At 46.2% G+C, this 26,154-nt stretch overlaps 1 protein-coding gene across 44 annotated transcripts; it reads right to left on the reverse strand.

The window, feature by feature from the left end:
• Nucleotides 1–5,141: 5,141 nt before the first annotated feature.
• On the reverse strand, nucleotides 5,142–24,968 carry LOC125512305 (uncharacterized). Of its 44 annotated transcripts, none has more exons than XM_087527475.1 (11): nucleotides 24,456–24,968; nucleotides 24,157–24,315; nucleotides 9,654–14,058; nucleotides 9,326–9,515; nucleotides 8,937–9,025; nucleotides 8,781–8,838; nucleotides 7,538–7,615; nucleotides 7,207–7,415; nucleotides 6,247–6,441; nucleotides 5,905–6,124; nucleotides 5,142–5,428 (listed from the first exon to the last, which is right to left on the reverse strand). In XM_087527475.1, exons 2-3 carry the CDS (start codon nucleotides 24,209–24,211, stop codon nucleotides 13,109–13,111), a joined length of 1,005 nt encoding a protein of 334 aa, XP_087383601.1. In that variant the 5' UTR covers nucleotides 24,212–24,315; nucleotides 24,456–24,968; the 3' UTR covers nucleotides 5,142–5,428; nucleotides 5,905–6,124; nucleotides 6,247–6,441; nucleotides 7,207–7,415; nucleotides 7,538–7,615; nucleotides 8,781–8,838; nucleotides 8,937–9,025; nucleotides 9,326–9,515; nucleotides 9,654–13,108. The 44 variants fall into 44 exon arrangements, 38 of the variants coding, with proteins under 38 accessions (XP_087383601.1, XP_087383598.1, XP_087383600.1 ...); XM_087527472.1 differs by having other exon boundaries at nucleotides 7,207–7,407; nucleotides 9,321–9,515; XM_087527474.1 differs by having other exon boundaries at nucleotides 9,321–9,515.
• Nucleotides 24,969–26,154: the final 1,186 nt, after the last annotated feature.

Genomic DNA, 26,154 nt, shown 5'->3' on the forward strand with positions numbered 1-26,154 from the left:
GATTTTCTAAAAAATTTCAAAGGATTCATTTTGATGTGAAAAGGTTGAAATGGCCTTGCCAGGTTCCTTGCGGGTTGTTTTTGGTTCTTTAGAGGCATGCCTAAACATGGAAAAAAAGGGGGCGACGGTCCCCCTGCTATGGGGGCCACATGCAGGGGCGATTGTGTCGCTGCCATATACATATGGTCATGCAAGGTTCCTCGCGCGCAACAGAGGGTTCCCCCAAGGACGGTTCTCGCTCTCGAGATGACAGGGACTCGTGGGATGGTACTGCATATAGGCACATGGGGTGCTGCATGGTTCATTGCGCGCAAAAGGAAGGTTGCCCCAATAGACGTCGTTGTTGTTTCATTCTTTCGGCAGATGCCTAAACATGCACGTACGGGGGCTGATTGGAAAATGGAAAAAAGGGGAGAACTGTCCTGCAGGGTGACGCGATGAGTTTACCCCCCCCCCCTACTGCAAGGTTCCGCGCAAAAATAGGGTTCCCCGAATCGGTGCAGGTGAGGTTCCGACAATTAAAAGGAGGGTTCTCTCTCTCGAGATTGCAAGGCATCGGGGGTGGGGGTGGGGGTGGTATGGGAATGCATATAGGAGGTCTGGCGTCATATCCGTATGGTTTTGACCGTGCGAAGAAGAAGACTCGCCTATCCATATACATATGGTTTTGACACGTCTCGTCAATCACAAAAAGAATGACATGACAACGGGATCGATTCGGTGCTATGGTATCAAATGTGAAACCAACATACGTTTCTGGTACTGCTGTCCCGCGAATGTTCCTCACGCGTATCAGGGGGGTTCCTCATATCGGTGTGTGTGAGGGTATAACACAATAAAAAAGAGGGTTCCCCATCGTTGAGATGGGGGAGGGGGGTTTGGTTCTTTCGAGAGATGCCTAATCATGCATGCACATGCGGGGGCGATGGTTTCGCCGCCATGTACATATGGTCCTGCCGGGTTACTTGTGTGCAAACAGAGGGTTCCCCCCATCGACATGGGTGATGTCCCGACAATTAAAAAGGAGGGATCTCACACTCTCTAGATGACAGGGGGGAGGGGGGCTGCGGAGGGGATGGGAATGCATGTAGGAGGTCTAGCGTCATTTACTTATGGTTTTGACCGTGTGGAGAAGAAGACTCACCTATCACATACATATGGGGCCACGATGAGTTCACCCCGCCTTGTGAGACCACATGGAGGTCGGGTGTTGTGAGGTTCCTTTCGCACAACTGAGGGTCCTCCCATCGGCGCAGGTGAGGTTCCGACACTAAAAAAGGAGTGTTCCCGCTCTCGAGAGGGCGGGGGGCCTGCCGGGGGTGGGGGAGGTAGGTTCGCGAATGCATATAGGTGAGGTCTGGCGTCACATACATATGGTTTTGACCGTGCAAATAAGAAGACTCGCCTATCGTATACACATGGGGCCGCGATGAAGTCACCCCCCTACTATGGGGACCACATGCAGGCCGGCTGTTGTGAGGTTCCTTCCGCGCGGCAGAGGGTCCCCCCCCCATCGGCGTGGCGAGGTTCTGGCACTAAAAAGGAGTGTTCTCGCTCTCGAGATGGCGAGGGTCTGCAGGGGAGGGGCGGTATGGGAATGCATATAGGCGAGGGCCGACGTCACATACATATGGCCGTGCGAAGAAGAAGAGGTTGACACATGTCAATGCATATATTGAAAGAATTTTGCACGGACGCACCACATAAAAAAAGTGCCCCTGTGGTGCATGGTGAAAGCATCTCCTTATGTCAAAACAAATGCCACGACAGGGGCATCGATTCGGTGCTGCCGGTATCAAATGTCTATGAGACCAAACGTCCATTTTTTTGTACCGCTTCCCCGTGAAGGCCCCTCACGCATATCAGAGGGGTCCCTCGGATCGGTGTGCATCAGGTTCTAACACAAAAAAGGAGGATCCTTCCCACGGTGAGACCACATCCGTGCTGATTTTTTCCGCGGGCATATACAGAGGGTCCCCCCCATCGGCCTGGGTGAGGTTCCGACTATATATAAGCATTGGGAGGGGGGTTGTATGGGAACAGATCTTGTTTATGCCGAATTGATGTTCTGCCCGGATATCGACCCGGTGCTCCGGTATCAGATGTTTATGAGACCGTCGTCCATTTTTAGGTACGGTTACCCGTGAATGTCCCCTCACAGCTCCAGATGGCTCCCTACATCGCCTGAGGTCGTGAGAATATGAAAAAGGAGGGTCCTCACTCATCGGGAAGGGAGGGGAGGGGCGCGGTCGGGCCCCTCTGGTGCAGTATCATCGCGGTCCCGACATCCGAAGCAGCTCTGCCTCCCAAAAATCACTGCTCGGGTTAGACTACGAGACCCGCCGGGAACGTATTGTTCATGGGCGGATGGAAAAAATGGGTCGCCCTGAAGTGTGAGGAGAGCCAGCCAAAAAGTAGTGGTGACCATGTTATGGCTACCAAAAAAGGACTAATATTAATGGGTAAATGCATCTCTGCAAATGGACCTGCACTGTTGTACTAACTGACAAGGATGAGCATTTCGTTTGCACGCAAAAAAAAGTTAAACTTCAATCACGAAAAAAATCAGGGATGGCGATGCTCATCAAAAAGTGCATCAAAAAGTGCTTTAACTAGCAAAATATGACGGTGTTCTGCATGCTCAACAAATAGGCTTGTTGCTATGGCAGCACTGACTACTTTATTCGAAGGGGTATGTTGTTTATATGCCTTCCGAGTGTATGAACTTGCTGCTTATGATTATATTTCTGTAGAGAACGGGTCGCATACTACACTCCAGCAACGAACATATTAAAAACATTGCCTTTTATCTTCCTGACAGAAGGCGTGCATGCCGGCCGAGAATCACTCACGCGAGCGAGCGAATCCCTCCACTTGAAAACAAGGAATAGGCACACAGAGTAGGTGCATGGCCGTTCTGACTATCCATCCACACCCGAACCTTCAGAAAAGGGTTCTCCTGGAACCGCATGGGCCGAAGGCCCATCGTCCAAGCCCTGCTGCACTGCGCGCTTGGCAGCCTAGTTTCTGCCATGTTGCAGCCCGCCTGGTCCACTATCTCTATAAGAGGAAAACCACATCAAATGAAAAAAGCAATGGAAATGCCAATGAGGTAAGAGGAGGGACCGGATCCCCACGCGAATGAGCGCTTGTGATTGCTGCCGCGCCAGCGAAACTTTATATATTTGCTTTTTCCTATATATATATAGTGTTACTATTCATTACCCAGGGTGCAGAATAAGTTATTTTTCATCCGAGGTAATCTTACGATAATTTCATAATTAAATTACGTTTGCAATTTAAATAGTTACATTCCTATTGATTCATTACGTAAAATTTGGCATAAGAAAATAAAAATATAGATCATAAGACAAGAAAATTTGCAGTTTATGTGTATTTTACACTATGTTTTTATGTTTGTAATTTTACATAACATAAAATATTTTTTACAACGATTATATATTTTCTTACGGTGTCTTTTTATGTCGGAAATAAGAGAAAAGTAACGTAATATAAAATTACGGAGCATTGATGGTAAAATAGAGGGGGGTGAAGAATAACTATTCCTCACCCAGGGTGACGAATAGCGCGACCCTATATTCTGCACCCTATATATATACATACATCTGGGCTATTCTATTACGCGTAACAGAATATTATTCTGTTACCTTACTTGAACTGATGAATTCAAGCGGTTGAACTGATAAAATTCGAGTGGTTGAACTGATGCTTTCTGTTGCTGTTAAACATCGTTTTCTTTAGTTCAATTTTTTTTTGCATTTTTTTTGTCGAAATGGGGCGTGTAATATATCGTTGGAAAGCTCTTGACATCCACATTACAATCTTATAATTTTTTTTTGCAAAAAAATTATCATTTAAGAGCAGTTTTGAAAAAAAACCGTTTTTTTTAAACCGAAAACGCGAATCGTATTTTGGACTTAATTTTCAAACGGTTTGTCGGAATTGAGCAAATGAGATGGCGTTGGAAAGCTTGTGAAAGTCCCCATCTTCCATATATCTATTGTTTTGTCTAATTCTATACAATTCAAAAGTAATTTGAAAAAGGGTAAAATTCTGGGCGAAACGTATTTTCGCGATTTTTTGCAAACGGTTTGTCGGATTGACGCAAATGATACGGCATTGAAAAGCTACGGAAAATGCGCAGCTTTTTCGTATTGAAATGTTTTCCCAATTCCTTACGATTTAAAAACGAATTCGAATGCGGTCAAATTTGATTTCGAACATGATTTTTTTAAAGTTGGTCGAAATGAGGCAAATAATATACTGTTAGAAAGATATCGAAAATACGAAACTTAGTCATATTGAACATTTTCTCAAATTTGAAACTGTTCAAGAGTAATTTGGATTACGGTGAGACCCATCATGCTGTTTTTCCGTCATAAAAAACAAAGTACTTGTACTGATCTACGTGTGCATTTGTACTGATGTATTCTTCAGAGAGTAATTTTGAAAGGTTCCAGAAAAAGAGTACTTGAACTGATGTCCATATGGTTTTGTACTGAGCGTGTTTTGCCGTCTGAAAAACAGAGTACTCGTACTGATATATGTGTGTATTTGTACTAAAGTTTATTTTGTTTTTTATATGATTCTTGTAATTTTACGTTATCATAGTCCCCAACTTGCATGGTTTATATTGTTGAACTGAATGATATTTTTTAAATTGAATTGATATTTTTGCAATGATATTTTGGACTTCTCTCATTCTACGACTAGAATTTTTAACATTTGGATTTTCATGGGTTTATTGAACTTCCTCGATTTTTTGCATTCAATCCCTTTTGGAACATCGGACACGTCATTGTTTGCACTTCACACTTCCACATTTCTATTTGTTGGAAACGGTTTTTTTATTTCTTGTTTTTAATTCAAACTAATCATTGTTTCTAGTTCAAACTGATCGTTTATTTTAAATTCAAAATGTTCATTTTTTTTAATTTAGTCATTTTTAATTCAAACTGATCATTGTTTTTAATTTGATATGATCACTCTTTTTAATGCAAACTGATTTTTAATTCAAGCTGACCATTATTTTTAAGGTTTGCAAATTATAAGGTGGACTTCTCTAGGCCTTTTGGCTAGTGAACTTTCTTATATAATCTTAAGAACTGATACAATAGATACGTCTGAATTGTTGCTTACAGAAAATGGGCCACTCTTGCTTTACAAAGTGTTACGAAGAGTACTACAAAGATGACTATAAGATTTGTTAATTCAAGGCTGTACATAAGTTGTACTGATCCACATGGACAGATTTGCTACGTACAGCTTATGGAATTATACAATATACAATAATTTTCAGCTTTTTATGCCATAACTACACATCAACAAGTCTAGCAGCGCCACCTCTCGACATAGTCTCCTTTGCGCTAGCTTTTACCGGTCTTGTTCCTTGGAATAGCCTCAGTTCCTATAAGATCAAAAGGGCAGGCATGAGAGAGAGAGATAAATGGAACCAAACCAAGCACACACTTTCGTATATGCAACTATATTAACAATGACAATGACATCAAGTAAGCGGCTGGATCACACAATCAAACAACTAGTAATTACAAGAACCTTCCCTATAAGAAAACTTAAGAGAAAAAAGGAAATGGAGACATCGAGTAACAATAACAAAAACAAGACATCATATAATCATGTGTGCCTGAACTAATTGTATAAATAGACTAATCAGACTGAACTGGACTAATATGAAAAGGTTGCATGAACTAGAGAGCATAGATGGACTAGAGGCTGATAGGAGCTCATATTCGATCACATAATAAACGTCTACACTTAGTGCATGATTTACTTGTACAACCAGGGAGTATACTATGTTCACATCTTTTTTTGCTGACTTCTTGCTATGTTTGAACGTTTTGTTTTGATGGAAGGGCGTGTCACCTGGAACATCTTCTCACTGCCTTCTCTTCCTGCAAAATAATTTTAGCACTGCTTGCTGACCTAACACAACACAACATCACCAGCAATCACCCTGAGTAGTCCACCCTCTACATCTTCCCCTTCTACTTTTGAAACAAGAAAAAATGATGCACATATGACACTCTCAGGACCTCCTTCTCCTCTTCTTCTTGTCCTCGGAATTGTCGCATGTGTTCTTGAGCTGCAATGGAACACAACACCATCAGCCATCACAATGGATCACATCATATAAAAACAAATCGAATTTTAGCAACCATAGTGGGTGGAGGACGAGTAGACGAGCAAGGTGGCTAGGGTGTTTACCATGATGATGAGGCCGGCGGTGAAGTCGGTGAAGAGGGTGAGCGCGTGCTTGATGTAGTCCATGACGCCACGGTGCGCCCTCTCAATGGTCTCATGTGGGGGCATACACCATGTTGAACTTGTTGAGTTCTGATTTTTGAACCTTCCCAGTAGTAATACATGTACTGAGAGGTACCAGAATGTTGAGCAGCTGACCTACAGAAACAAAACACTCCTGGAGTGCACATGCAAAATCATTTACAAAAAATAGTGGCAGCAAGAAGCAATAAGCAGCCACACATACACATGTTTTTTTTTCTGCAGAAAGTTCAACATAGCTCTCAGATAGCCACTCTGTAGATCAACAAAACATAAAGCATCTTAAGCTACCAAACGGTAACATTGGAAGGTTACAGTTTGACCTATCTTAAATGTAGAAGGTGACATTAAATGGCCACAACTTTTAGTGGCTAGTTGGAAGCAAAGTCATCTTATCAGTGGCTAATTGGTTAGCAAAACTTCTCAAGAGAAATGGAAGCAGAGTCGCTAGTGCCTTCGCGCACCCCACAATGAGATCCCTAGCGCTGCACCTGGAAATGGGGTCGAAAAGACTCATGTCGCGCTTGGCAGCCATCTCACGCCCTACCTGGTGGCATTGCCTTGTGGTTGGCCCAACGCCCATTTCCAGGTTTGCTATACTTGGCGCACCGGAGAACCTGCACTGCTGGATTTGTCGAGAGAGAATTGAGGGCAACACATCCCCGTGCCTTTTTTCTGCAGCAGCCACACTTGGTTTACCAACTCACATACACACAAAACTGATAACAAATTGGCACACGACCTGATGACAAGATCACACATGAACTGATAACAAGAGCACACCGTTTATTAACATAATATAAATCCATTTTGGAAGATAAACTGCTAGCTGTTCACGGCTTCACACGCTAATGTATTTCATAAGTTTTTTGAGATTACTACCTCTACCTTGCTGCACAAGAACTCCACACCATTACCATGTTCATAAATTCTAAATTGGTGGGACACTCTTGAATTCGCACCAAAGGAAGTGGGTAACCAAGCTGGTCCTAGGCCTCACGGGGGTCAGACAGTCAGCTAGGAAATTCAACAACTATTGTTCCATTGCCCAGCTGATCTCTTGCTTCTACAGTGATAATATCCCTGCAAAACTAGCCACCCGCATCAGAAAACTGATGTATAATAAAAATGCTCTGTTTTTTTGCACACACACAGTACTGTCATATGTGCTTTTTCATAAACTGATGATAGATCACATACTGTACTTGCACACCTAGAATGTGTTTCAGGAAATAAAATAGACTATGGTGCCGATGGTGAACGGCTTGGGAGCTGCTGTGGTTCGAACGTTCTGCATAAGTATCCGCAAAGAAAAATATGAGCCGTGTATTATCAGCACAAACCACTTCTATAGCTATTCATCTCACTAGCATTTACATAAACTACTAAGTAGCAGAAAAAGGCTTGCATTAATCGAGCATAAAAAATCACCTCTGTTGGATGCACATAGACTGCTAATGTATTCTAAACTTCCATGGTTGTGCAGCAAAATAAGAAGGAAAAAAATCCTTTGTCATACTAATAATTTGTTTAGAAAATTTGAAGCACACAAAACTAGCCAACAGTGGCCACCCAGGGATTTATATGAACACCCACCAGGCACAAACGCTACACACAACTCACGAGATAATTTCCTTCATAGAGTGCTTCAGAGATAACTTACAGTTTAGTATGAATTATGTGTAAAAGTATCTAGCACCAATACTATGATGAAATGGATCTTATGCTGTTGCAGGGCATTTTTCATCACAAGAACTATGTTTAGGTTGGCACTCACCACTAAACCCATCTGCGCGTGGCAGCATGCGCAATGGCTGTGGCGCATCGACTCGTGCAGCCAGGGAATGGGGAGGCGTGTGGGGAGCTGGCGGCGTTTGGTGGCAGGGAGATGAGCAGGGGAGCTGATGGGCGGCGACGCGCCCGCGAGTCCAGGCGGGCGGTGGCACACGAACCCGGACTGCTGCCTGCGACGAACTCGGCCACCCTAATGCCATGGGATTGGACTGAGGATGATGCACCAGGGATAGTTAGCAGCTCGAGGGGCCGATGCCGACAAGCGGCAGCACGGAGACGACGGTCTTCAAAGCATCTACAACTACAACTTCAAAGCACAAAACTATCATGTTTTTTGAAAGTTTTAATTTTATCTGAACTTATCGGTTTCCTGACTTCGAACTTTCAGAATTGCATACAACAAACTTCTACAAGTTTTCTTTTAATTCCCATTTTTTTCCTTTGTGAATTCGTCGGGTTGTAACAATGAGCTTGTTTCTCTTTTGAACTCACAGATTCCATGTAGTGAACTCAACCTGTTTGTGGCTTTTTTTCTCAGTGGAAATTTTGTGATCTGAGACCACTTCCTCTCAACCTTATGCCCATTTGAATTGATTCCTTCAATTTTTTGACACAATCTTTTTTCTTCATAAACAAAATTAACTGAAGGGAAGCTCCTTCACCTGGAAGATGTACTGAAAATGCACGCTAAAGTGACCTGAAGAACCACCAATTGTTGAACTGAAATACACAAGAGAAGGAGCATTTACATTCAGGGTAACTCTATGTTACACAACAATAACTGAGCATATATGTCTATAAGTTGAATGGTAACGGACCTCAAGATGCCATTTCCTCTCAGCCTTATACATCTTCCTTCCAACATTCATCTATTTTTGAGTTGCTGCCTTCGATTTTTTTACGCATCCTGCCAAAAGAAAATGGACCGAAATTTCAAAGATGAACTAAAAAAGATGAACATAATTTGAGTAGAGATGGATGGTGGCAAATGATGAGCAGCACGTTTGCTTCTCTTCTTGGCCTAAACTATACGGACACAAAGCATCTGTCCGGCATAGCTAATTGAGATCTCTAGCTAATTAACCCAGCCACAGGCCACATCTCATCACACAACACCTTGCATACACACATTTATCTATTCCCAGAAATTCTTTTACTGAAGTTGTGAGGAACAAGTTTGAGATTATCAGTAGTACACCCACCATACCAAGTTTCGGACTGAACCTCTTGGCGTTCAAAAGTTCAGAAACTGAACCTCTTCTATAGATCTCCACGTGCGCTGGGTTGTCGGGGCGGCATTGAACTGACACTCGTGGCGGACGTGAACGGCCTGGGGTGGCGGAGTTGAACGGCCTACGTGCTGAAGATGAACTTGTGCATCTTGTTTTTGCTGCAACCTACAACAATAGGAACAAATATGAGAGATGAGATTTTGTCAAGGAGACTCCAGATCAATTTATTTATGGTGAGAATGGTGGAATGATGACGTCCAGAAGGCGATTAAAGAGAAAAAAGATTGCTTCAGACGCCTATACCTGGATAGGAGTGTAGACAACATAGAGAAGTACAAGATGGCAAAGAAGGCCGCAAAGCGAGCTGTTGGTGAAGCAAGGGGTCGGGCATATGAGGACCTCTACCAACGGTTAGGCACGAAGGAAGGTGAAAGGGACATCTATAAGATGGCCAAGATCCGAGAGAGGAAGACGAGGGACATTGGCCAAGTCAAATGCATCAAGGACGGAGCAGGCCAACTCTTGGTGAAGGACGAGGAGATTAAGCATAGATGGCGGGAGTACTTCGACAAGCTGTTCAATGGGGAGAATGAGAGTTCTACCATTGAACTAGACGACTCCTTTGATGAGACCAGCATGCGTTTTGTGCGGCGAATCCAGGAGTCTGAGGTGAAGGAGGCTTTAAAAAGGATGAAAGGAGGCAAGGCGATGGGCCCTGATTGTATCCCCATTGAGGTGTGGAAAGGTCTCGGGGACATAGCAATAGTATGGCTAACCAAGCTTTTCAACCTCATTTTTCGGGCAAACAAGATGCCAGAAGAATGGAGACGGAGTATATTAGTACCAATCTTCAAGAACAAGGGGGATGTTCAGAGTTGTACTAATTACCGTGGAATTAAGCTGATGAGCCATACAATGAAGCTATGGGAGAGAGTCATTGAGCACCGCTTAAGAAGAATGACAAGCGTGACCAAAAATCAGTTTGGTTTCATGCCTGGGAGGTCGACCATGGAAGCCATTTTCTTGGTACGACAACTTATGGAGAGATATAGGGAGCAAAAGGACTTGCATATGGTGTTCATTGACTTGGAGAAGGCCTATGATAAGATACCGCGGAATGTCATGTGGTGGGTGAAAGGATCGATATGGTTGACTAGAGGGGGGGGTGAATAGGCAACTACCAATTTTTAGTTTTTCTTTACCAAATTAATCTTTGCATCAAAGTAGGTTGTTTAGATGTGCAACTAGATGAACAACCTATATGATGCAACAATAACAAGCACACAAGCAAGCAAGGGAACAAACACTAAAGAGCTTGCACAAGTAAAGGTAAGAGATAACCAAGAGTGGATCCGGAGAAGACGAGGATGTGTTACCGAAGTTCCTTCCTTTTGAAGGGAAGTACGTCTCCGTTGGAGCGGTGTGGAGGCACAATGCTCCTCAAGAAGCCACTAGGGCCACCGTATTCTCCTCACGCCCTCACACAATGCGAGATGCCGTGATTCCACTATTGGTTCCCTTGAAGGCGGCGACCGAACCTTTACAAACAAGGTTGGGGCAAACTCCACAACTTGATCGGAGGCTCCCAACAAGACCACGAAGCTTCACCACAATGGAATATGGCTCCGAGGTGACCTCAACCGTCTAGGGTGCTCAAACACCCAAGAGTAACAAGATCCGCTAAGGATGAGTGGGGCAATCAAAAATCTCTCGGTGGAAGTGTAGATCGGGGCCTTCTCAACCACTCCCGAGCAAATCAACAAGTTTGGTTGGCTAGGGAGTGAGATCGGGCGAAAATGGAGCTTGGAGCAATAATGAAGCTTTAATGGTGGAAGAGGTAGGTCAAAGGGGGGAAGAAGACATCCTTTTATAGTGGGGGAACAATCCACCCGTTACCCCCCACTCAGCCCCGCAGAGAGCGGTACTACCGCGGGGGCAGGGCGGTACTACCGCTCCTAAGCGGTACTACCGCTCCACCTCAGCGGTACTGTCGCGCTACAGGAGAAGGGGCTGGGGCTGGGACCCAGAGCGGTACTACCGCGGAGGCAGGGCGGTACTACCGCTCGCAAGCAGCACTACCGCCACTACTACTGCAGCTAGTACCATAAAACCCGACACGAGAAAATGCGCACTAGAGTCGAGGCGGTAGGAACACGGAGTCACAGCGGTACTGCGGCTGAGGCCACCAGCGGTACTACCGCTCGGAGGAGCGGTACTACCGCTTGCTGAGCTTCAGCCGTACTACCGCTATACTGCAGCTAGTGCCGTAAAACCCGACACGAGAAAATGCGCACTCGAGTCGAGGCGGTAGGAACACGGAGCCACAGCGGTACTGCTGCTGAGGCCACAAAGCGGTACTACCGCTCCGAGGAGCGGTACTGCCGCTTAGTGAGTCTCAGCGGTACTACCGCTGTGGCCCGCGGTACTACCGATGGGTCCAGGAAACCATGCACAGAGGAGAGAAGAGGAGTACCAGAGAGACGGAAAGAAACGGTGGGTGAGAGAAGAACGTGTACGTGGAGATTCCACCCAAACCATACCGAAGCAGATCCCCTCTTGATAGTACGGTGACTACTACGGAACTTAGTCCACCAACAAAGTCACGAAGGAAGCTACACCGTCTTGAGTAGAGCGCCGAGGGGAAATAATCGTTTCGTGCCAAAGGATGAATATCTGAAAGAGCTCAAAGCACCCGATTAGTCTGCAAATGCATTGTCATCAATCACCAAAACACCGTAGGGATAAATATGCCCTTACAATCTCCCCCTTTTTGGTGGATTGATGACAATACGGGATTTGCACAAAAAGGAGTAATGGCATATAATGCAAGAGAACCCATGCCTCTACAAAATAGACAGGCTCCCCCTAGATGTTGTGCACACTAGATAAGTGCTTTGGACTGCACGGCACACATACTAGGATCACGGCTCCCCCTATATTTTAGAGACCAACAACCTAAGCAAGATGTATGAGAACAACATATAGGGTAGTAAACGCATGCAAGCTATAGGATACCGAGGTGCATAACACATAGATAAGATAACAAGGTAGCATATGTCTTACACCATATGTCTGGAACTTAGGTCTCACAAGCACAAAACCAAACAAAACCAACAACGAGAAAGCAAAGCAAACGAACGACACAAAGACACACTCGCAAACACAAATCACTAAACTCTCTCCCCCTTTGGCATCGAGACACCAAAAAGGGCAGAGAGGGACACTATGACTTCAGGTGATGAGCGAGGAAGGTCCTGAACATCACATCTCTGCATCTTCATCGTGGGTGGAGAAGTGCTCGGCATCGGAGTCAGTCCAGTGACAGTTCTGATGAATCCAGTCCTCCTCTTCAGTGATCTGTCCCTCAGACCCACTAACAACTGTGGCTCCCAACTGACGCATGATCTCCTTGTGGCGCGTCCTGGCATTCTTCTCCGCCACATGAGTCATGTACTGACCATGAGACTCCATGCAGAAGAGCTTCTTCATCTTGCGCTTGAGCTTCTGGGCCCAAGATGGTTCTGCACTGAAGTGGCTAACGTCCTCATCGTGGGCATCAGGAGCAGCCTCACCCTCAGTTCCCATGGCAGCAGCAGCAGCAGACGGGCCTCCCGTGGCAGCAGTAGCAGAAGGACCCCCTGTGTGAGGCGCTGACCAGTTATCCTTCTTCCTCAGACGCTTGATCTCATGTGACACCAACTCTCCAGTTTCTAGCAGCACTCTGGGATAAGTCTGTGCCCAGGCCCTCTCAATGAGCCTCATGATGAAGGGACCATAGATAGGACACTTGCGCTCAGACACGGCAGATACAAGTTCAGACCACATGACATGAGAGATATCCAGGCTCTCTCCAGTGTTTGCTTCCTTCTCATGCTGACAGAAAAGGAGCATGTCCACAAGGTAGGAGTGAACCTGATCCAGATTCCCAATGCGAGGGAAGAGAGTCTCACGGAATATGCGATGTAGAATGTCCAGATACGGACACAGCTCATAGGTCTTCTTCTCAGTGACCGGATGAACCTTCCCAGTGCAGTAGGGCCAAAGGGCTTGCTTGTGGGTGGAAGTAACATGGCGGTGAGGACGGAAACCGACAGGAGTCTCAAGCCGTTGTCCACCACATCAAATAACTCCATGAACGCCTGCCACTTGACAGAAAGCCGCTTGCCATTGGTCATCCAAGTCAGAGTCCTGTCGCTATCTGTTCCAAGATGGACAGTGGCATAGAATTGAGCCAACAAATCCGCATCGAAATCCTTGTTGAACTGCATGATCCTGAGAATGTTCAGCTGAGTGCACATCTGAAAGGCTTCTCCAAAGTACTCTGGATCCTTCTCCATAGCATCGGTGTCAATGGGGCGAGCATCAACATAGAGATTCTTCTTGGCCTTGATCACATCGAAGTAGATGGCAAACTGAAATCGGTTCCAGAACGGACGGTTGACCAAAGTGGGTTCTTGGTCCACCGTATAGGGGTTGCGGCGACGCTTCTCCCAAAACTCCTTGCTGTTCATCTCAGTCACAGCCTTCCCTTTTGGCTTGGTGGCGGCTCGCTTCGATTGCTGAGGAGGTGGAGGAACAGTTGCAGAAGCACTTGCTGGAGGCGGTTGGGTGCTCGAGGAACCACCGGCAGGCTCTGAGGTCCGGTAGCGCTTGGAGGTGGCACGCCCGGGGTTGATACGGCGACCTTGCTGCTCGAAAATGTCATCACCTGGAGCCAAACACAAAAGGAGGCAAAGCAACCAGAAGAAACGAGCGTAAGCCAACCAACACAACAAAAGATCAAGGGAGGGTAGGAGAATGATGGAAATTTGGCATGCAGCGGTAGTACCGTGACCAGCCCGCGGTAGTACCGCCCTAAGCGGTAGTACCGCCCCAAAGGGAGCGGTAGTACCGCCCTAGGCCAAGCGGTAGTACCGCTCCAAAGGGAGCGGTAGTACGGCTTGAGGCGGATACACAGCAGTTTCAAAGCGCGAGGCGGTGAAACAGTGGTTTCCTACTACCGTGGACAGATCCGGCACTACCGGCCTACCAAATTCAAAAATATTCCCACCAAACATCAATCTAGGTGATCTAGTTGCCTTCTCCAACCAACTCAAGTCTAGATTTAGCCAAAAATCTAAAGATGCAACCACCATTGCCCCTAAGCACAAGATCTAAAAGCAAGACCAAAAGAGAGAAGGAACGGGGGCAATACCGGCATCCATGGCAAGAGGACGAGGTGGGGATTGACTCCACCGAGGAAAATGGAGAGGAACGCCCCGGAGGAGGAGATCCACCGGAGCCCTTCCGCGGCGGAACGGTGCTGGAGAGAGGGAGAGGCACGAGGGGGCGAGCGAATGGGTATGGGGGAGAAGAAACATCCCCCTGCCCCGATAAAAAAACCCCTGGCCCCGCCCCGCAGCGGTAGTACCGCGCTGGTGAGCGGTAGTACCGCTCATAAGCGATAGTTCCGCACTGGTGTGGCGGTAGTACCACTTACCACGGTAGTACCGTCCATCACCAGCAGAAGTACCGCTTATCAGCGGTAGTACCGCTCGCCAGCAGCGGCAGTACCGCCCAGCACACCGCGGCAACTAGACTACATGGCTTAGCTCAAAAAAAACAGAAAACCCACAACGAAAAGCAAAAGAACACACCAGCAAGAGGCCAAGAAACCTCTCTTCAAGAGAGGGCGGTGGCCGAAGCCGAGTCAAGAGGTATGGCGCCGCGAAGATTTTAACCTTGGGCCCATGACCAAAACTCGTCTTTTGAGCACACGTGCCATCAACAATGGCTAAAGTGAAAGACTTGATCAATTTATGCATAATGGGGGGAGAGAGAGTTCATTGAGAGAACAACACTCCCCCTATGTCCATGCCTATACCTAAACTGGACAACACATGGAGCATGGTGGGGTGTGCACGGGTTCAAGCAACATTGCTCGAATCAATGATATTTAGCTCATGCCTTAACTCGCGAAATCTTGCTTCATCCAAGGGCTTCGTGAAAATATCTGCAAGGTTGTCATGAGTGTTGACGTAGTTGAGCTCGATCTCTCCTCGCCTAATGTGATCCCGGATGAAATGATACCGAATCTCAATATGCTTCGTCTTGAAGTGTTGCACCGGGTTGAGAGAAATCTTAATGGCACTTTCATTGTCACACCAAAGAGGCACTTTGTCACAAGTGACACCGTAATCCTTTAAAGTTTGCCTCATCCATAAGAGTTGTGCACAACAACTACCGGCCGCAACATACTCCGCTTCGGTGGACGAGAGAGACACACAACTTTGCTTTTTGAAAGACCAACTTACCAACGAGCAACCAAGGAATTGGCATCCTCCGGAAGTGGACTTCCTATCCACTTTGTCTCCCGCCCAATCGGAATCCGAGTACCCTACAAGCTTGAAGTTTGATCCTCTTGGGTACCATAAGCCAAAGTTTGGGGTATGAGCCAAATATCGAAAGATTCGTTTGACGGCCACATAGTGACTTTCCTTAGGTGCGGCTTAAAACCGTGCACAAATTCCCACACTCAACATGATGTCCGGTCTAGATGCACAAAGGTAAAGCAAGGATCCAATCATGGAACGGTATACCTTTTGATCCACCACTTTACCATTGGGATCTAGGTCAAGTTGGCACTTGGTGGGCATTGGGGTGGAAGCCGGCTTGACGTCACTTAGCTTGAATCTCTTGAGCATGTCTTGAGTGTATTTGGATTGATTGATGAAGGTTCCTTCTCTTCTTTGCTTCACTTCGAACCCTAGAAAGAACTTCAACTCCCCCATGGAGGACATCTCGAACTTTGAGGTCATGAGAGCGGCAAATTCCTCATTGAAGGCTTTGTTAGGAGAACCAAAGATAATATTATCAACATATAATTGGCACACAAACAACTCCCCTTTGACCTTCTTAGTAAAAAGAGTGGGGTCGATTATCCCAACTTCAAACCCACGGTCTTGTAACAACTCGGTAAGGTGGTCATACCACGCACGTGGGGCTTGTTTAAGGCCATAGAGTGCCTTATCGAGTTGATACACATGATCGGGAAAGTAGGGATCCTCGAACCCGGGGGTTGCTTGACGTACACCAATTCATTAACGGGACCATTAAGAAAAGCACTCTTCACATCCATTTGATGTAACTTAAAGTTATGATGAGAAGCATATGCAATCAACATGCGAATGGATTCAAGACGAGCAACGGGAGCAAAGGTTTCACCGTAGTCGATACCCTCGACTTGGGAGTAGCCTTGTGCTACCAAACGAGCCTTGTTGCGAATAATAATCCCATGGGCATCCTGCTTGTTCTTGAATATCCACTTGGTTCCAACGACATTGTGGTTCCCCGTTGGCCTTGGCATCAATCTTCACACTTTGTTGCGCTCGAAGTTGTTGAGTTCTTCATGCATGGCATTGAGCTAATCCGGATCTTCGAGCGCCTCATAGACCTTGTGAGGTTCCACACAAGAGACAAACGCGTGATGCTCACAATAATTTGCTAATTGTCTACGAGTGCTTACCCTCTTTCTTAAGTTTCCAAGCACATTCGTCATGAGATGATCCTTGGTGGAGAGCTTGGAAGCAACTTTGGCGGCACGACGCTCTAATTCCTCCTCGGTGGTGAGTTGAGGAGCGGTTACTTGATCATCTTGTGCGTCGTCATGAACTTGTTCTTGGTCTTGAACTTGCTCGGGGGAGAGAACTTGACCTTGAGCATCACTTGGTGTGTCAACACCATCTTGAGTATGATCTTGCCCTAGGTCTTGTTCATGAGGTTGAAGGCCTTCACTTTGTTCTTCGGAAGCGTGTGGGCCTTGGGTTGGTGATGGCTCCACTTGAGTGGAGTATTGTCCTTCTACTTCGGCCACAAGGGGTTCCTCAATGGGTAGGATGAAACCAACACCCATTCTTCTTATGGCTCGAGGAGGAATTTCATCACCTACATCACAAGTGCCACTTTGCTCCACTTGGGAGCCGTTATTCTCATCAAACTCCACGTTACACGTCTCCTCAATAAGTCTCGTTGATTTATTGAGGACACGGTAAGCATGAGAGTTTGTAGCATAACCAACAAATATGCCCTCATAAGCTCTAGCCTCAAATTTAGACAACCGAACACCTTTCTTGAGAATGAAACACTTACACCCGAATACCCGGAAGTACTTGAGGTTGGGCTTGTTACCGGTGAGTATCTCATAATGAGTCTTGTTCAAACCCTTGCGGAGGTAGAGCCGATTTGATGCATGACACGCGGTGTTGATGGCTTCGGCCCAAGAGTTGTACGGAGACTTGAACTCCGCCATCATGGTCCTTGCCGCATCCATCAACGTCCGGTTCTTCCTCTCCGCAACACCGTTTTGTTGAGGGGTGTATGGTGCGGAATATTGATGCTTGATTCCCTCATCACTAAGAAATTCATCCAAGGTGTAGTTTTTGAACTCGGTGCCGTTGTCACTTCTTATTGTCAAGATCTTTGCATTGTGTTGACGTTGTGCTTCATTGGCAAAGTCAATGACGGTTTGTTGGGTCTCGCTCTTCCTCTTGAAGAAATACACCCACGTGTACCTTGAGTAGTCATCCACAATCACCAAGCAATACTTTCTACCTCCAAGACTATCAAAGGATGGAGGCCCAAAGAGGTCCATGTGAAGGAGCTCCAAAGGCCTCTTTGAATAAATGATGGTCGTGGGAGGGTGAGCCTTCTCATGTAGCTTTCCTTCGATACAGGCACTGCAAGCACGATCTTTAGCAAAACTAACATTTGTTAGTCTACGGATATGGTCCCCCTTTAGGAGACTTTGCAAAGATCTCATATTGACATGGGCTAAACGGCGATGCCAAAGCCATCCCACATCAACTTTAGCCATTAGGCATGTCGCGGTCTTAGTGGGTCGCTCCGAAAAATTAATCACATATAGACCGTTCTCGACATGCCCAACAAAAGCTACTTTAAGAGTCTTGCTCCACAAGAGGGCCACGGTATCGATATCAAAGAAAGTGGCAAAGCCCATGATTGCAAGTTGACGTACGGAAAGTAAATTGTATGCAAGGGACTCAACAAGCATGACCTTCTCGATCGTGAGATCATGAGAGATGACCACCTTGCCAAGTCCCAATACCTTAGAAGATGAGGCGTCACCCCACTCGACATTGGTGGGCATAGATGGAACCTTGTGCACGTCCACCACCAAGTCCTTGCTTCCGGTCATATGATTTGTAGCTCCGCTATCGAGCAACCATGATCCACCACCGGAAGCAAACACCTACAAGAGATCAATGCTTGGTTTTAGGTACCCATTTTGTAATGGGTCCTTTGATGTTAGTAACAAGGGTCTTAGGAACCCAAATAGACCATTCAATGTGCTCATGAAGAGGACCAACAAATTTGGCATAAACATGCCCATCACTAGCACGGCACAACACATAAGAAGGATTAAAATCGCCGGCTTTGTTGGGTGAGGTGACATTGCCCTTCTTGACTTTGTTCTTCTTCTCCTTGGGGACACTTTCTCCCGCCCTCACAAAGGTTTGCATGAGGGAAGGAGGACGTTTGGTCTTGTCATTCTTCTTCTTGTTTTTGGAGTCGGGGACGTACCCAACCCCTTCCTTCGCCACACCTCCCTTTTGGTTGATCAAGAGATCATTGAGATTCTTCTTGCCTTGTATGCAAGTCGCAAGGCCTCTCTCAAGTTGCTCTTTCAACTTAGCATTTTCCTCAACAAGGTGTACATGCTCACAACACGGGTTAGTGGCATTTGCATTATCAATTAAAACCATATGAGGAAAAGTTGCTTTCTCCTTAATTAGCTTCACTTGGAGTTGATCATGAGACTCCTTGAGACTAGCGTGAATACCCTTCAAGGCCTTGTGGGCCTTGTCAAGTATATCAAACTCCTCTTTGAGTCTAGCAAGATCAACTCCGAGTTTGGCCTTCTCGGAATTTAGCACACGAAAAACAACGAGGGCATGATCATAATCTTTCTCTAACTTAGCATGATCAATATTGTATGACTCCTCAAGAGCCAAACGAAGACCACGCTCTTCCTCAAGAGCATTGGAAAGATCCGAAATCTCATCGGCATAGTCACGACTATGCCCTTCCATCTTTGAGATGGTGTCTTCGTGAGCCTCGATCATGTCATTGGCCTCACCAAGTTGTTTCAAGAGAGTAACAAAGTGCTTCTTGGATTTTTCCCTTGAGTTTGCCCATAAAGGCCTCAAACTCGTTAGCCTCCACATTAGCTCCCTCAACTTCATTAATGCTCTCCGATGGGGAAGGATGATTAATGATGGTAGTTTTGATGTTGGAGGTTACCTTGTTGGTGGCTTTCGCCATGAGGCACTTGATGTTGATGCTCTCGTTAGGTGAGTCGAAGAGAGACACTCCTGACGTTGTGGCAATGGCGACGGAGGCCATGGCAACCGACTCATCATCTTCATCATCGTCATCATCCTCATTGTACTCTTCTTGCACGACCAAGGCCTTGGGAGGAGTCTTCTTGGTGAAGTTGTTCTTGTTGGGGAACGACTTGGCCTTGTCCTTTTGGATGAGTTTGCCACCATTGTCTTCCCTCTTCTCATACGGGCATTCCGCAACGAAATGACTCACGTTGCCGTAATTGTAACAAGTCCTTACACGTTGCTTCCCCCTCGTGCCACTCGAGGTGTTTTTGCTAAAGTTGTTCCTCGAGTTTTTCTTGCTCCAAAATTGCCTTGAAGCAAGTGCCATGTGTTCATGATATGCATACTTTGTATCTTCGGGGTTGCTCTCCTCCTCTTCCTCTCCTTCTTCTTCCACGATGAGCTTGGCCTTCAAAGCAAGGTTAGGCTTCTTTCCCCGTTGAGAGCGGAGCACCGCATTGTCGGCGGTCTTGTCCAAAATGTTCATTGCCACAAACTCATCCAACACCTCGCTTAAGGTCAAAGTGTGGAAGTCCGGTTTTTGGCGAATGACGGAGGACATAGCCTTGTGGTAGGGCATCATTGCCTTGAGGAATTTGCGCTTGATCCAATTGTCATCCGTGTCCTTGCTCCCGTGATCTCGTAGTGAGACCGCGAGTTTGATGACTCTCCGATAAAGCTCACGAGGTTCTTCATCTTCCTTCATTGCAAACTCATCGGCCTCATCTTGTACCACTTCATAGTTGGAGCGTTGAATGCTTGCGCTTCCCCGGTAGAGAGACACGACACAATGCCATGCATCTTTGGCCAAGGCGTAGGGACGAAGATGAGGTAGGTCTTCGGGTGGAATTGCATCTTAAATGATGAAGAGAGCATTCTCATTGAATTGATTGTCCGCGGCTTCTCGAGGAGTGAAGTTGCTTGGATCATGTGGGTAGAAACCTTCTTCAATGATTCTCCAAAGATTAGTGTTCACATGATTTAAATAACGTTTAAAGCGATAAACCCAAGAATCAAAATCCTCATTTTTCACAATCTTAGAAGGAGGACCGGCATGATTCAAATGAGTAGAAGGAACCGGTCCACCATACACAAATGGTGGTTTCACATGGGCAAAGATGCCGGTGCCATTCTTGCCACTAGGAGTCTTTTCACTACTAGCTTCCCCCTTGTCGGGGATAGCATCCGACACCTTGTTGGTGGAATCCCCCACTTTCAACGGTGCGGTGGATAGTTTAAGCCCCTCAAGAAATTTAGTAAACATGTTTTCAACTTCGGTCGTCATGGAGGTTTTCAATGTCTCCAAGGCTACATTGAACTCCTCACGAGAGACCGAAGTTCCCCCATCGCCCGTAGACGAGATAGGATTCACACCGGAGTGTTCCTCCGCTCCGTCTACGGTATCAACCATACTCTTTGGACGGTAAAGTCCTTAATAAAGAGACGAGGCTCTGATACCAATTGAAAGAATCGATATGGTTGACTAGAGGGGGGGTGAATAGGCAACTACCAATTTTTAGTTTTTTTTTAATGTGCAACTAGATGAACAACCTATATGATGCAACAATAACAAGCACACAAACAAGCAAGGGAACAAACACTAAAGAGCTTGCACAAGTAAAGGTAAGAGATAACCAAGAATGGATCCGGAGAAGACGAGGATGTGTTACCGAAGTTCCTTCCTTTTGAAGGGAAGTACGTCTCCGTTGGAGCGGTGTGGAGGCACAATGCTCCCCAAGAAGCCACTAGGGCCACCGTATTCTCCTCACGCCCTCACACAATGCGAGATGCCGTGATTCCACTATTGGTGCCCTTGAAGGCGGCGACCGAATCTTTACAAACAAGGTTGGGGCAAACTCCACAACTTGATCGGAGGCTCCCAACAAGACCACGAAGCTTCACCACAATGGAATATGGCTCCGAGATGACCTCAACCGTCTAGGGTGCTCAAACACCCAAGAGTAACAAGATCCACTAAGAATGAGTGGGGGAATCAAAAATCTCTCGGTGGAAGTGTAGATCGGGGCCTTCTCAACCACTCCCGAGCAAATCAACAAGTTTGGTTGGCTAGGGAGTGAGATCGGGCGAAAATGGAGCTTGGAGCAATAATGAAGCTTTAATGGTGGAAGAGGTAGGTCAAAGGGGGAAGAAGACATCCTTTTATAGTGGGGGAACAATCCACCCGTTACCCCCCACTCAGCCCCGCAGAGAGCGGTACTACCGCGGGGGCAGGGCGGTACTACCGCTCCTAAGCGGTACTACCGCTCCACCTCATCGGTACTGCCGCGCTACAGGAGAAGGGGCTGGGACCCAGAGCGGTACTACCGCGGAGGCAGGGCGGTACTACCGCTCGCAAGCAGCACTACCGCCACTACTACTGCAGCTAGTACCGTAAAACCCGACACGAGAAAATGCGCACTAGAGTCGAGGCGGTAGGAACACGGAGCCACAACGGTACTGCGGCTGAGGCCACCAGCGGTACTACCGCTCGGAGGAGCGGTACTACCGCTTGCTGAGCTTCAGCCGTACTACCGCTATACTGCAGCTAGTGCCGTAAAACCCGACACAAGAAAATGCGCACTCGAATCGAGGCGGTAGGAACACGGAGCCGCAGCGGTACTGCTGCTGAGGCCACAAAGCAGTACTACCGCTCCGAGGAGCGGTACTGCCGCTTAATGAGTCTCAGCGGTACTACCGCTGGGTCCAGAAAACCATGCACAGAGGAGAGAAGAGGAGTACCAGAGAGACGGAAAGAAACGGTGGGTGAGAGAAGAACGTGTACGTGGAGATTCCACCCAAACCATACCGAAGCAGATCCCCTCTTGATAGTACGATGACTACTACGAAACTTAGTCCACCAACAAAGTCACGAAGGAAGCTACACCGTCTTGAGTAGAGCGCCGAGGGGAAATAATCGTTTCGTGCCGAAGGATGAATATCTGAAAGAGCTCAAAGCACCCGATTAGTCCGCAAATGCATTGTCATGAATCACCAAAACACCGTAGGGATAAATATGCCCTTAAAGTGGGCCTTGGAGAAACACAAAGTCCCAGCAAAGTACATTACCCTCATTAAGGACATGTACGATAATGTTGTGACAAGTGTTCGAACAAGTGATGTCGACACCGATGACTTCCCGATTAAGATAGGACTGCATCAGGGGTCAGCTTTGAGCCCTTATCTTTTTGCATTGGTGATGGATGAGGTCACAAGGGATATACAAGGAGATATCCCATGGTGTATGCTCTTTGCGGATGATGTGGTGCTAGTTGACAATAGTCGGACGGGGGTAAATAGGAAGTTAGAGTTATGGAGACAAATCTTGGAATCGAAAGGGTTTAGGCTTAGTAGAACTAAAACCGAGTACATGATGTGCGGTTTCAGTACTACTAGATGTGAGGAGTAGGTTAGCCTTGATGGCCAGGTGGTACCTCGGAAGGACACCTGTCGGTATTTGGGATCAATGTTGCAGGAGGATGGGGGTATTGATAAAGATGTGAACCATCGAATTAAAGCCGGATGGATGAAGTGGCGCCAAGCTTCTGGCATTCTCTGTGACAAGAGAGTGCCACAAAAGCTAAAAGGCAAGTTCTACAGGACCGCGGTTCGACCTGCAATGTTGTATGGCGCGGAGTGTTGGCCGACTAAAAGCGACATGTTAAACAGTTAGGTGTGGCGGAGATGCGTATGTTGAGATGGATGTGTGGCCACACGAGGAAGGATCGAGTCCAGAATGATGATATACAAGATAGAGTTGGGGTAGCACCAATTGAGGAGAAGCTTGTCCAACATCGGCTGAGATGGTTTGGGCATATTCAGCGCAGGCCTCCAGAAGCTCCAGTGCATAGCAGACGGCTTAAGAGTGCGGAGAATGTCAAGAGAGGGCGGGGTAGAGTGAATTTGACATGGGAGGAGTCTGTTAAGAGAGACCTGAAGGATTGGAGTATCACCAAAGAGCTAGCTATGGACAAGGGTGCGTGGAAGCTTGTTATCCATATGTCAGAGCCATGAGTTGGTTGCGGGATCTTATAGGTTTCACTTCTAGCCTACCCCAATTTGTTTGGGACTAAAGGCTTTGTTGTTGTTTTTTTGTTGTTGAGAAACTTCTGTACCTATACTTGAACTTGTGCGACATGATTATGTCTGTCGAATCTCTAATATTTTCGTACTGAACTAAACTGACGTACATGATACTCCGACGTACTAAACTGAAATGACATACTGAACTGAAGTAGAATACATGTCGAATTGCTAGACTAGAGGAAAATTCAGAAATTTTCGCAACAAGAAAAACTGATTTTTTTTGTAGCTTTTTACTAAACAAAATGTTCATCAACAACATTTGCATCACAAAGAAATCGAAGCAGCAGTACACGTGAACATAGACAGTGAGAGAGCATGGGAGGGAGAAGAGTAGAAACCTTGCACCTCCATAGGAAAGGACCTAGGCAGAGGAAAGTGGAAGATGGCAGCCATGGACTGCTACTTGCGACGAGCTCGATCATTCTGACGCCATGGGGTTGGACTGAGGACGGTGCACGTGGTATTGTAAGCTGTAACATTTAGCAAGCACAAGGTAGCTACAAATAAACAGTGAACATATCAAAACTAGTAATACAGTGCACTTAGACATTTTAGCAAACACGTGACGAGCAATCAACAAGAATTCATGGAGTGCAAGAACAGAGAGGGAGAAAAAGTAGGGCAGGGACGTGCGCACCAGCTTCGGCAAGGGCCGTGCACGGGAGCCCGTGGCGCGGACGTTAGGAAGCGTTGCGACGGTGAACAGCCTCGGGCGACGAGGTTGAACCGCTAGATGCAGCGGTGCCGGACCACCCAGAAGGAGGCGTCCGGTTCGTGGAAGGGAGGCGGGGAAGAAGACAGAGCTCGGGGGGCGAGGCTGGATCCGGCTCGCAGCTGCTCCGGCTGGTCGAATCCTGCGCGCGCGGCGGCGTGATAGGGGGGTGGTGGCGCACGGCGGCGGGGCAGGGGGTGGATGTGCGCGGTGGCGAGTCATGGGGTGGCGGTGCGTGGTGGCGGGGCATGGTGCGACGGCGGGTCGTCGGGTGGCGGTGCGTGGCGGCAGGACATGGTACGGCAGCGGGTCATGGGGTGGCGGCGCGCGGCGGCGGGGCATGGCGCGACGGCGGGTCATGGTTCGACGCGCTGAAGGAGATGGGATCGGAGGAAGTTGTATTTTACCTTTTCTTTTCGAGCAGTTCGGGACAGGCCTTTTCTCTGTTTTCTTTAAATCATGGCATCGCGCTCTATATAGGGACGGGGTAACAGAATATTCTGTTACTAATAACAAAATAGTCCAGTCATATATATATATACATATAGGGTCGCGTTATTCGTCACCCTGGATGAGGAATAGTTATTTTTCACCCTCCTCTATTTTATCATCAATGCACCGTAATTTACGTTCCGTAAGTTTTGTCTTATTTTTGACGTAAAAAGAGATTGTAAGAAAATATATAATCGTCGTAAAAAATATTTTATGTTATGTAAAATTACAAACGTAAAAACATAGTGTAAAATACACATAAACTGCAAATTTTCTTGTATTATGACCTATATTTTTATTTTTTTATGTCAAATTTTACGTAGTGAATCAATAGAAATATAACTATTTGAATTACAAACGTAATTTAATTCTGAAATGATCGTAAGATTACCTCGGATGAAGAATAACTTATTCTGCCCCCTGAATGATGAATAGTAACACTATATATATATATAGAAAAATGGTTGTGTACTCATGGGAGTAGGTATTCTCGCTCCTCATATACCACATAGATGAATCTTTTATATATCATTATTATTTTTAATATACTTTATTAATAATTACTAGATACCCTAAAATAGATTTCATGAAAAAAATCATGGTGTGCCTCATATTTTTAAAGGTTTACGTATATACTGATTTGTTTTACGTGAAAAATGTATATTACAAAAAGTAGGTCGCAGATGATATTTTTTCAACAAAACTCGTATTGAGGTATCTTAGAATATTTAATGAAGTATATTGAGAATGATAAGGGGGTATAATCAATGCATATACGAGGTATATTGAAGATGAGAGTACATACTCGCAAGAGTATAGAAAATGAGTCCTATATATCCAGATCTCTCCGACACATAGAGCTTGCCAAAAGAAAAGGTGTAAAAAGGAAGGGTGATTATCACCATGACTCTTGTATAAGGGTAGAAGATAAAAGTAAAAGATAGGCCCTTCGCAGAGGGAAGCAGAGGTTGTCATGCGCTTTTATGGTTCGATTCACAAAAACTTAATGCAAACGAACGTCACTTTATATTGCCACTTGTGATGAGGACCTTTATTATGCAGTCCGTCGCTTTTATTTCTTTCATATCACAAGTTCGTATAAAACTTATTTTCTTCACACTAATAGATCATA

Source organism: Triticum urartu, chromosome 6A (genome assembly GCF_056163025.1).
Source record: "Triticum urartu cultivar PI428250 chromosome 6A, HENAU_Tu73, whole genome shotgun sequence".
Taxonomy (NCBI): domain Eukaryota; kingdom Viridiplantae; phylum Streptophyta; class Magnoliopsida; order Poales; family Poaceae; genus Triticum; species Triticum urartu.